Consider the following 13,917-nt stretch of genomic DNA (forward strand, 5'->3'; position numbering starts at 1 on the left):
GGTGAAAAATTCAAGCATCTAAAGTTATTCATTTTTGAATTACAAAAAAAAAAACAATTTTTGATCAAATGTTTTTTGGTAAAAATTCCCGTTTTTCAACTTTTTTTTTAGTTTTTCTTAATAATTTCAAAAAGCATTACTTATTTACTTCTTATCCCCTTGTACCAACTAGATCTAAAATTCTACCAGAAAATTTAAGCATTTTTACAGATACAAAATATAATGGCTCAAAAATTCAAATTCAAAATCAAAACACTAATCAGTGTTAAAAGTTATAACTATACACTTATTCCATCGCCCAACATCTAAAATTGATATAAATGTTAACTTCATTAGTTAATATTTAAGCTATACATGAATAAATAAATCGGAGTTTAAACGGTTTGATACATTGTACTTAAATTTTTAAATTTAAATTTAGGTTATGAGTTAGTAATTAATATATATTATATAAAAGTCTACAGTTATGACTGTTATGAGTTTTATCCAACTATTTTAAACATACACGGATAGCACAATAATTAGAAATTTAGTTTCTATAATTTAAAAAGTAAAAATAATTTATAAATCTAATATTAATATAATTTTAAGTTTTATGGTGTAGCTTGGTGCGGGTATCTCAACATTTAATCCATCAGACGTGTTGTAAGCGATGATTAGGTACTTAAAAGATTATATTTAACACTATTTAACAGCACTCAATATATAGGCGTAAGTGATAGATCACATGCACAGTTCAATTTTTTCGTACAATTTATGTGAAGTTCTTAAAGTATTTTTACAGTTGGATTATGAATTACAACATTAATCTTTTCGTAATACATTTACCTTGCCTACCTATCATATAGTTGTGCGTTGTTTACTATAGTAATATGTTGTACATATCTGTTTCAATAAATTATTTTTAATACAGCAATTATCGTTGTAATGAGCAAAACCATAGATATAGATTGCCGATTGGGGTGGTATCGGACAACCGAGTTATTTGGATTTTGCCAAAAAAACACTACTGTATGAAAAAAATCAGATGACAATGCCACGACATATAAAATATATTATTATTAATCCATATTTCTTTATTGTGTGTGACGTGTGTTATAAACAATGTTTTTCATGTTCTGCGACATTTCTAGGCAGAATTTCAGCATGTGACAATTCAGCGCGAGATTTTAGCACACGATAATTATTAGGGTAAGCATATGACATTCAAACGATCTACAACGCAAACATACACTCGAGAGAGAGACGAATCAGCGCACATCATATTAATTAAAATATACTAAATTATTTAAATATTTAATTTTAATTTTAGATTCTGAGCGAAGCGATGAATGTATTGATTTTACAATGATGTGTTTTTTTTTTTATTTTTGTGTCTGTCATCACCTTTTAGGACAGTAAAAGTGCTAGGATTTTCTTCAACAGTAACTTTTCTAATAGGAAAGTGAATCTAGTTGGTACTTTGGGGGGGGGGGGGGGGGGGGTCAAAAGTAAAAATTTCCCAGTAGTTTTCAAAAGCGACGTGAAGAACAAAGAAAAATTAAGGAAAAACGGGAATTTTTACGCAAAATCTGTTTTCGAGAAAATCGATTTTGGTTTTGGGTGTAACTCTAAAACAAATGACCGTAGAGACATGAAATTTTGACTGAAAATATTTTGACTCTTTTTGAGCTGTTTACGGACATTGTCAGTTTTCAATTTTTTTAGTTTTTTTTTCTATAAATATCAATAAAATTTTATCTGTTGAGTAAAAAAGCTTGAAAATTTAACAGAAGGATCCTAAGTTATTGTTTCAAAGGCAGATGAAAAAAATTAAAAATCCTTAGTCACAGTTTTTATTTATAAGCATTTAAAGTTCAAATTTTGACAAAATACGGAAAAATCACGAAAATTAGCAAATTATTTTGAGTTGATAATTCATAAAAATTTTTCTTTTAAAATCTAAGATTTTAAAATGTAATATAAGATAACTCATAAGTTTGTCTACCTTTATCAAAAAAAAAATGTCTACAAGAAACTTAAATTAAATTTTTATGAGCGTCTGAAATTTATATTTTTACAACATTTGATATTCATTCGATTTCTCATGTAACAATTTTCTTATTTTATTGTAATTAAAAAACGAATGACTGTAGATACTTGAAAATTTCACTGAATGTTTATATTAGCATTTTCTATACACCATAACATTTTGAAAATATTTTGACTCTTTTTGAGCGGTTTACGGACATTGTGAGTTTTCAATTTTATTAGTTTTTTTTTTCTATAAATATCAATAAAATTTTATTTGTTGGGTAAAAAAGCGTGAAAATTTAATATAAGGCTCCTGATATATCCTTCTAATAGCAGTTGAAAAATATTAAAAGTACATAGGCACAATTTTTTTTTATAAGCATTTAAAGTTCAAATTTTGACAACATTTATCAAATTTATAATTTATTAATTATTTTGTAGTTAAAAATGTATAAATTGTTTAACTTTTATGGCTAAGGATTGAAAATTTAAAACAAGGCTCCACGTAAATAGGTTATATATAAATTACTTTATTCACAATAATATCATCAAATATACTTGGTAATATCATAGGCTGACTGACCGTTTTCGCTCAGAATCGTTTTTCTTATACAATGATATTATATCATATCATTGAATTCAAATTTAACACCATCCATTACAGTGACCCACTTGTAATCTACTGTACAGCAGAGCGACATCCACTTATCCACCTTTTTTTAAAATATATCCCCATGGTAAAAAAATATCGAGTTAATTAAAGATTAAATTATAATAGTTATATAGTATTGCTTCACAAGTAGTCCTCACCCATGACCTGTTTCCATTTATCTGCATGCATACAATTTGCACCCGTTTTGCCCCGGTATGTATGGAACGGTTTTCTTTGATGACTAATCCCATACGCTTCTGTAAAACACTCCTTATTTCTTTGTTTACAAGCTCTAAGCCATTATCAGTCCGTAAATACTTTGACCGGTATCAGTTTTTATTTTACGTATTACCGTTTCGATCATATCCCTTACTTCGCTTTTATATTTTATAAAATATACTTTTCTATAATGCGAATAATCGTCTTTTAATATTATAAATCAGCATGACGTATTACCTCTCCTACAACTTATGTGTTTGTTGTACTAGACTTAAATGTTTGTTTATGCTGTTTACCGATTACGCACGAATCACAGAAAAAGTGATTTTCGTTATCTGTTCATTTTATATTTTTCTAATATATTACTAACATACTTTGGATGACTATTATTAGCCTTTCATGCCATGATCTTAATATGTCCTTGATAACAATATTCGCTTGTGGTTCTTCTATAATAAGGGTGATGACTTTGAACTTTAATTTAAATAGTTTTCCTTGTCTCTCACCTGTACAGACCATCTGTCCGTTTCTTGAAAACGCGCATTTATTTTTATCTGATGATAGTATTGAGCCTTTATCTGACGCTGTACAACACGAAAATGAATTATACTTTAATTCCGGCATGTATAGTAAGTCTAATAAATAATTATTATTCCATTTATTGTTTGCAAATGATAATATTTTTATATTATACCTACCCTTTCCTTCTGCTAACAAAATTGAACCGTCACCTATTCTTACTTGAATTGGTTTGTTAAATAATACGTAATTATAAAACCAATTTATTTTACCGCACATATGATTCCATCATGCTCCCGAGTCAAGTAACCAAAGTTCCCATAGGTGTAACTAGACCTTAAAGTTAAGGAGGGTGCTTCAGCCCCAACATATTTTTTAAAATAAGTAATAAATGTGGGAGGCACTTGCTTCTTCAAGTATTTTCTTCATTGACTTTTCCAATGGTCTGGCAAATTACAAAAATAACAATTTCCTGGTTTTCTGGTAGATTTAATCTTCTTCCCAGATTTCCAATTCTTCTTTGGATTATTTGCCGTTATAGCGCTATTGACAGGTTAAAAACAGTCATAAGGGGGGGGGGGGGATGATATTGTTGTGAATAAAGTAATTTATAATACGGTAGCCAGTAAGTTGAATTAATATTATAAAATAACAACAAAATAACTAAAATCGTCATTCTTGGTTAATTAATTTGTAATTTAATTCGAATTTAAACATAAAATAACTATAAAAAAAAATTTGTTTTATATTTTTTATATTTTTTGGTTACAGATTAACCTAAATACCTACGTGAAACCTTGTTTTACGTTTTTAATCCATTACAAAGCATTAATTAAATTTTAAATTTGATATTTTTTTACTATGAAGTGCTATTAATGAATAGCTTCTTCTTCAAGCCAACCATGACCAATGCCCTATAATTGTATTACCCCTCCATTGTGCTTATTGTAATTATATTTTTATACAGATTGTACAAATAAAAAACAAATATGACAAAAAAAAAAGAAATTTGATATTTTAATGCTTATAAAAAAAAAAAAATTGTGCTTACGTATTATTTTAACTACTATTGTAACAATATATCAGGAGCCTTGTATTACATTTTCACACTTTTAAGACCCTAAAGTAATTCGTTTTTGAATGAGAACAAAATAAAAAAACCACTACATGAGAAATCAATTGGATATCCAATGTTGTAAAAATGTAAACTACAAAAGCTCATAAATATTTAATTTGATTTTCTTGTAAACATTTTTTCGTGATAAAGGTAGACAAACTTATGAGGAATCTTGTATTACATTTTAAAATCTTAGATTTATAAAGAAAAATTTTTATGAATTCTTAACTCAAAATAATTTGCTCATTTTCGTGATTTTTCCATATTTTGTCAAGATTTAAACTTAAAATACTTCTAAAAAAAAATTGTGACTATGGATTTTTAATATTTTTCAAAAGCCATTGTAACAATATATTAGGAGCTTAGTATTATATTTTCAAGCTTTTTTAGCCAACAAATAAAATTTAATTGACATTCATAGAAAATAAACTAAAAAAATTGGAAACTGAAAATGTCCGTAAACAATTCAAAACAAATCAAAATTTGATCGTGTATAGAAAATGCTAATATAAACAACTAGTGAAAATTGCATGTATCTACGGTCATTTGTTTTAGAGTTACACCAAAAACCAAAAAAAAATTAAAAGATAAACACATCATTGTAAAATTAATACATTAATCGCTTCGCTCAGAATCTAAAATTATTTAAAAATACTATATGCTTGTAAGAAATTATAACTGGATAACTTTAAATAATATAGAGTTTAAATAGATTTTCTAAAGTTTTGGTATCAGGGTTAGGTATCATGACTTTAAGTCATTTCTGAATCAGGGTCTATTCAAGACCCCAAGTGACCTGTAATGGTTTTTACTTTACTGATGTCAATAACTCGTATTTTTAAGTAAGCTTTCAATTTTATTCGTATCACGTTTGAACAATCATATAATATGAATCACAGCTAAGTCATTAAATAAAATCAAAAATGTCATTTTAATATTGTATATTCTAAAAAATTTGATTTCAACAATTTTCAAACAAAATCAATTTTTTTAAGTTATACAGAAGGTATACTAATTAAAAACTAATAAAATTGAAATTTTTAGTCATTTTATTTTTTCAAACTATATACAAATTAATATTTATTTAAAAAAAAAACAACCTATAATATATCTTTTGTACATTTTTTTTAATATTCTACATGACTACATGCGTACATATTTAACAGTTATGAAACTCAAGTTGATCATAAAAATTATAAACTTATTTTTTATGACATTTGGTCTAAACATATTTAATTATAATCATTATTTTATTTGTAAATCTTCTTTTATTCTTGAAGTCTTGGATCAGGACATTATAATACACATATATAGTTAACAAATGTCAAATCGTAAATTAAATCAAAAGTTTAAAAACTATATTGAATATACAATAATAAATACGAATTTCCTAAATAAAAAAACAAATAAATATTAAATTATTCTTAAGCGCATAAGTATATTATGAGGCATATTATACATATTGTGGACTGTGTTACGTTGTTGTTATTATTTCTGTAATATCAAGTAATATATTAAGAGGACGTTTGTTGTATTTGTCTTAAAAACGTACAACGTAGCAAATTTTCGTTTACTATTTCAATAATATAGCGTTTATACTTTATATTAGAGTGAATTCACATATAATAAAACTTTTAGGTACCTATATTGGCTATATACATTATATGTGCTCGAGCGTTGGTTTTTATTCGATATTTTAATTTTCGTGCGAGATATGGGTAAGTGAAGTACCTATCACAAATAAAAATGCATAACAATTTTCGCTTAAAAATTAAAATATCAAATAAAAGCCGACGCTTAAGCACATACCTAAAAACTTGCTAATAGGTCAATTCACTCTAATATCAAAACAAACAGGGCACTATTGAAACTAGTGGACGAAAATTTGCAATGTCGTACGTGTGTAAGACGGAGACAACAAATGCACGGGTAGCGTCCTCTTAATGACTTTGAAATTCAACAATTAGCATCATGATTAGATATTAAACTAAAGGTATAGTTCAAGTATAAAAACAACAATTTTTAAAAATAATCTTAATAGTCTTTAATTTTGAATATAATCTAACAAAATACCAATTAGTTATGCCTATTAAACTGCATGAGGGCCAAGCAAATAGTAATCTACAAACAGTTCAACAGTTCAGTCCCATGTGGCGGCGTTACAAGGAAAAAATATATACCTGCCTTTTAAACAAAATAATTTTTGAACATAACACTTAGAACTAAGAAAAAGAGTATAACACTCTAAAAAAACGAAAATTCAATTCAATATGTATGCAAAATATTATTTATGTTTATTATTAACCTAATAATCAATGGTTTTTAACATTTATATTGAACTTGTATAATATAATATAATATATTCTTTGACGATTGAATTTTGTTGAAAACTTTTTTACTCTGCACATTTACATATTATACATTTGGGGAAATGATTTATATAACGAACAATGGACAAATTAAGCTTACAAATATTTACCGAAGTCTAAAAATAAAAATAAAATTATAATAATAATAATAATAATAATAATAATAATAATAAATAAGAGCTTTGAAAGTTTTAAAATTATTGTCTTGAATTCTTATTTTGAATAAAAAAATCTGAAGAAAAATAAAGCATTATTTGGTATTGAACATTTTACGATAAAATTCATTAAAAAAATGAACATGACGTTTATTATGTTTTAGAATAAAATATTTAGGTTTCTGTGAACTGTTTAAATAAAACTAATTTTCCATTTAAAAAGAGGATGTTTTTATTACAAAAAATATTATACTTTGTATGAATCAATGTCTTTTTTTGAATTTAATTATTTTCCGGATTAGATTTAGTGGACGTGCTCACGGAGGGGGGATCATGGGGTTTAGCCCCCCCCCCAAATTGAAAATTCCTGAGAGCGCCACTGGATATAGTTCAGAAATGTGTTCAAAAGTCTGGTTTCGGGAACTGAACTGTTGAGTGGTATCACATTTTGACAGCAGGATTCTCATTATTTGGTACCAATAATATAATGTAAGATCATATTATCACATTTGATCATATTTGTATTTGATAATATACGAAAACACGATTTTCACGTAGGGAATGTTATATTGCTCGTAATTTATATTTTACGATGACTATACAAAGCTTTACTTTGGGCCGTTCTCACAATGTCCGGTCGAGTGTCTGATAACGCTAACCAGAAGAATTTATTATAATATGTGAAACAGAATTCTGCCGGTTAGTCTTATAACCGGCACTTGACCGGCCGCGAATTCTGCCGGCTATGAAATCTGTGATCAGTCGGTTAGAGCGTTTTAGCCGACCGGACATTGTAAGAACGACCCTTAAGGGTCGGTCAAGCAGAGAGCGGGCTGCCATGGTCTACGGGTACGCTGACCGCGGCGGGCAGCGGTCGGTTGTATTATTTTACAGTGCCCGCGCAGGCAGACCGCTTTCTGTTTGACTGAGCCCTAAGTCGACGATGTTTATACGGTCATATTCACATAAATATGTTCACGATATAAAATACATAGAATACATAAAAATTAAAATATACATAATGTTGTAATATGAACATGGAGCGTTTGACGCACGGCATCCGCCGCACCCGGTATACCTTGGTATACGTGGTATTATATGACCCACGCCACCTTAGTGGCTCTGTCCGTGGACAAATGGCTGGGCCCGATCACGCTGACCGAAGCCGTTGGCACCTGGGCCTCCGGGCCGGGTCAATCGGGATCGTACTTGCAGTCGATGTGCACCAGCGCGGCGGTGGACAGCAACGTGAGCAACGTGAGTGAAATGAGTATGGTGGCCAGCACGGCGATCTGCCCGTTCCGGAACAGCGACCGTGCGGAGACGTACAGCAGACAGGCGTGCAACAGACACGCGGCGAGCCATAGCACTGTGAGCGCCACCGCGGACCGGACGGTGGGCCCCAGAAACCGGAACGGTTGCAGTCGCGGGTCGCACAGCTGTTGCGGTCGGTAACCGCTGAAACCGTGGCTCGTGTAAATGCTGCCAGCTGTATAACATAACATCATGGAAAATCATTACTACCGAATCAAATTATAATTACATTTTCTCATAATTGTAAATGGCGCGCTACTTCAGAGCGATATGTAATTGCCTTGTACTTGCAGACTTATATAGGTATCAAACTAACAATATCTGTCTGGATTCTAGACCACATACTATGGACGTGGTATGTGTTAAGGAATTGAAATCACCTATTGTCTTTATTACGCGAACTGCACATTCGTTCAGAGACAAATCATCCCTTAAGCCTTAAGGTACCTACTCTGCAGCTACTTGGCGTGGAGTGTTTTGGAGTATGCCTGGAGTATATCTGGGATACGCATACAATTAGCGGCTCTCGCCAAATTGAACGTGTGCAGAGACGGTTTCTGATAGGTTCACTGGTTCTTATTGCTCCGAATCCCTTATCATACGCAACATGATTATAAACCTGTAGCTACAAGGCTCAGATTAGATTCCTCGAACATCCACGAATCACAGACATTCGGTAAATCTCCTGTTTTAGAAAAATATCTTTACTTAAAAAACAGACTCATCTACCCTCGACGATCTGTCCGACATTCTGTCCACTTGTCTATTCCGCTACCCCCTATATTCTACAAACTATATGTTAAATTAATCCATTATGTCCCTTGATAATGTGGACTCCTCCTTCATTTTTTCAAATTATTTATAGTACCTATATAAGTATATTGTAAAATTAGTATTTTTTCTTGTTATTGTATATATAAATGTGTTATGGACTATTGTTTAAAGGGATCAGCCCATAAAATCTTAATAAATAAAAACAAATAATGTAGCGTGTGATGTTAACATTAGTGTCCCTCCCCTAACCCAAATGTCAAGTACTCTGGTGTCCCGGCGTGTAAGTACTCGCATCCAATACTCCCACTTGTTGCGTGTCTGCAGATGTTAATTAATAAATTTGAAAGGTCTACTGACCTATGTTCGTTATATAAATTCATAGGCGTGCGCAGACTTTTGGTTCCGGGGGTGCACACTAAAAATTAGGGCCCACAGTAATTTTGAAAACAATTATAGATACAGACAAATGTTTTAAAGATATCAAATGCACTAAAAATATTTATTTTATTTCATTATTCATTCTAATAAATATTACATAACAATATATAGATATACAATCCGATAATGATAATCGACGTTTAAAAGGAACAACATTTTTGAATTCGTCAATAATTTCATTAATTTAATTTACACTTAATTAATAATTAGGGCCCTTGTCGTTTTTGGTGAAGGGTCCAAGGGTGCCCAGTCATCCCCGTCACCCCCTGTGCGCACTATGGATATAATATAATATATACGAATATTGTAATGCAGTTTTCATTAGTTAAAATATATAATATTATCGATGGACTCATAGGCGTTACTAAGGTGTATCGAGGGTTGTTTTTGCTACACCATAAATTATTTTGGGGAATCAGGGGTATCGTTTTGCTAAAAATATTTGAACTTTTGAAAATTTATTATATTTGATAGGTATTTATTATTCAAGTCTTAGCGAAAATTATTGGTGTTTATAGTTGTGAGTTGTAACTATTGAAGTAGGTAAAGTGAAAATATCATGGTCAAAATAATTTTGATTTTTGATGTATTCGTGTGTGATAACCTTAATTTTTTTCTTGTGTGAGTGTTTCTATAAAATTTTTCCAACCAAGTTAACATTTTAAATATAGGGACTAAAATATACCCAACTAATACGCACTTCATTGCGATGCCACGCACTTCGTTGCCCGTAAAAAATGACAACTCTTAAAAAAAAATTGTAATTGTTCAACTCTTTTTGGGTGTAACTCGCTGCAGTAAGTGCAACTCAGCCACCCTGGTGGGCAATCCGAATACGTCGGATCGCGGTCAATGTGCGACAGCATATCAAGTAAGCAATCCACCTATGGTGGATTGCGGACACACTGATGAGCGGCTGTAAGTGCAAGGTGGCTGGGCAATGTGCGAAAATTCGATGTGATGCATGCTTGTACCTGTTCTGCCAGATTTAACCAATGGCAACCAATATACAAAAAAATACTAATTTCTACTAATCATTTCTCCTATAACCAATAACAACCATTTTTAAGCAAAAATATCCATCATAAATCTCAAAATCTCTGTTTGAGCACCTCCGGGTCCATTTGTGAACCTAAATCATCCAGAGAACCACTCAATCATACACAAAAAAAATCATCGAAATCGGTCCAGCCGTTTAGGAATGCATAAAGGACATACAGACAAACATTCATTTTTATATATTATACAGATAAATATTTAACGGTTAAATTGTTAAATTTTAACTAAAAAACCGATTGTGACAAAAACTGGTGTTGCGTATAAATACGTATTCCCATTTCTCTGCATTCGTCGTTAATTTTGTCTACTTATTTAAAAAAAAACATTAAGTACCTTCTTTTTACCTAAAAAAGTACCAACTATACTGTAGCTAGGTTCGGTTAGGTTAGGTTAGCGTATAGATTCAATTGTAGGCACCAAAAAATACCCTCAAAGTTGATAATTGGAGCATTTTTAGTGCTCAGACACAAACAAAGCACATCATTGTTAAATTAATACATTCATTGCTATATGATAAGAATCTTTAATTTTGCCGTGAATCAGAGTAATTGCACTGGGAGAAAATCCTCATTTTTAATTGTTGCCATTGTACATTTACATATGTTATTAGAAGTTAAAATTAAAAAGACAATACCTACATACAAGTAAATGCTCCGTCTATTGGTATAAGGTCTATGGCACCAGTGCGGTATGGTGGAAAACGCCTTTATTAGTTATTATTACTATATAGTACCTGGGTAATCATTAATAGGTTGTAGTGGTTGTACGATTATTATAACAAGTTATAATTGGTTGGTCAACATAATATTATTGGTTATATTATTATGTGTATACTACACTGATTGAGTCACCCCTTTCGGTTATATTTTCTAATGTATTATAATTAAAAGCTAGTATAATAAGGTTAGGCGCAATTTTATAACATGACGTGCTTATCAATTTATTTATTGTTTTTGTGTTTTGCGAACAATAAATCACTTCACAGTCACATTTGAATGAATGTATTTCGTTAGTTTTAATTCTGATCTGCAGTACAAAAGTGAAAAGATCTTACTCAGTCATTTTATTAAAAAATATTACGAATAACTTAAACAAAGGTCCCATAATGACCTTTAACCTAACAAAAAACGACTGAAAAATTAAGATAATAACGAAGAGAATACCTAATTTAAGTGTTTTTTAATTGCAAATTATTTCTAGGTTTTTACAATATTAACCAAAAATATATGTTGACATTTAGGTAAAAGTGTGAAACGTATTTATTATAGATAATGCCATTAATTGGTTTACCATAATTCGTAAAGCATTCATTCATAATGGAACATAAAAGAACGTTAAGTAACATGACCCAAGAAATATTGATCTTTGACGTTGTATAGCTCATGTTATATTATGAACCTTTTATTCAGCTAACAGGATTCAACATTTAAAAGTAATTACATAAGTCCAAAAGAGGTAGAACATTTAATATCCCTATATTTTACGTTATTGGGAATTTTACTTAGTTATTGTTCCCTTTATTTTTATATCTTTGAAATCTTATAAATGTAAATTGTATATATAATTTTATTCATTGTATAGCATCAATTTCTAGGTTATAAGCTCATAAAAAAAAAAAAAATATTAGTAATATTAGTTGGTGATGTACGATAAAGATGCAAGATTATGCACACAATTAAAAAACAATAATAACAATGACAATATAGGTAGTTCAAATTCATAATGTATAATAATTAATAACATAATATATATTTGTACGATTATTTGAAAATTGAAATTGTTTATTATAAAAATCTAACTGTACATTTTATCTCCAAGTTATTAGAAAACAAATAAAATATATTTACATTGTACATAATAATGATTATTCAATAAAAATGTTTTTAAGGGAAATTGAAATAATATATAATATTAGGTATATTATATTATATACGTCGTTATTCATAATTCATAAAACTATAGAAGTATAAGTATACAATATGGTTATTAAAATGTTTATTTCTCGTTAGTTGATCATATACCAAATATCTGATTGATCTAAAGATTTATTGTTTGACAGTATTAATTTGCACAATCTTACAATAAAACATTTAATTGACAACCTAAACAAATGGTTTAACGTTAAAATTACTAAAACAGCGTCGTTCAGAAATATGTTTGGCGCGATTTAATAAACTTATGTAAAACTAATATTTTGTGGTTTCTTTATTATGATAAGAACTTCGAATATAATTTATGCTTTGTATCAATATATACCTACTTATAAACTGCCATAAGCTGGAAATAATATTTATCTTAAACACTGAAAACTTAAATTATTTCATCAAAAGTTAATTTCATATGCATATTAAATATACTACAATTTATTACAGACAATTAAAATTCATTACATAACTCACAATTCGGATTAACTTAGTCGCCATCTATATATTCCTTATATTTTATCCCGATTCGTTTGAGACTTAAATTCTATCATTAGCCCGCTCGACCGATCGTTTCCCTCATATCAACAGTTCTAAATACTTTTCTGTAATTAATTTCTACTATCTCCTTAATTATTATCCTTAATCACTATAATATGTTGGCATTATTATAAACTTTATAGGTATATATATTTTTTATTTGTATACATATGGAAATAATAACAAGAAATATGACATAATGCAATATAATATGATATAATAATAATAATAATGCGTGATATATGAATATATATAACATATGTATAGCTACGAAGGCCAATTAATAATGAGATTATAATATAATAGTAAAGATAACCGATCGTGCGGCAATATGGTTAATTAAAAGCAGAGATACACAAAATATTCTCTATGGAATATTAAGTTTTTGCAATAGGTACAGATGTAAAAAAGTGAGGAGGGAGTTAATTAAACTATAATATTTTTAAATGACTTAAAAACTACTTATAGTATTAACGATATTAGTAACATAATTATATTTAATAGTCGTATACCCATTTTTTCATTTGTATTTAGCTAATATCTTGTATTTTGTATTTATTCAATTTATTCGGTTTAATATTTAAATACGAGTTTAAAAGTGTTTTGCCACATACACATGTTTGTACCACTATTACTATTCACCGCATGCAATATTGTAATCGTCAACTGTCAAGTCGTTATTAAGTATTGAAATGAATACTCGATGATATTTCAATAAAAATAAAACAATTAATTTCTGAAAAAATCGTTCAATTTAAAAAAAAAATAATACTGTTATACGCTGTACGGACGTCGGATATCATTTAAAATGAATTAAGTGGATAAA

General features: G+C 29.4%; 1 protein-coding gene across 2 annotated transcripts in view; it reads right to left on the reverse strand.

The window, feature by feature from the left end:
• Nucleotides 1-5,627: 5,627 nt before the first annotated feature.
• The window catches only part of LOC132942865 (uncharacterized), a 63,327-nt gene continuing 55,037 nt past the window's right edge, over nt 5,628-13,917 (reverse strand). For both annotated transcript variants that reach the window (XM_061011540.1, XM_061011541.1), the window contains exon 5: nt 5,628-8,533. In XM_061011540.1, the coding sequence (XP_060867523.1) occupies nt 8,238-8,533 (296 nt within the window). In that variant the 3' untranslated portion in view covers nt 5,628-8,237. The remainder of the gene's footprint in view (nt 8,534-13,917) is intronic.

Source organism: Metopolophium dirhodum, chromosome 4, assembly GCF_019925205.1.
Source record: "Metopolophium dirhodum isolate CAU chromosome 4, ASM1992520v1, whole genome shotgun sequence".
NCBI lineage: Eukaryota > Metazoa > Arthropoda > Insecta > Hemiptera > Aphididae > Metopolophium > Metopolophium dirhodum.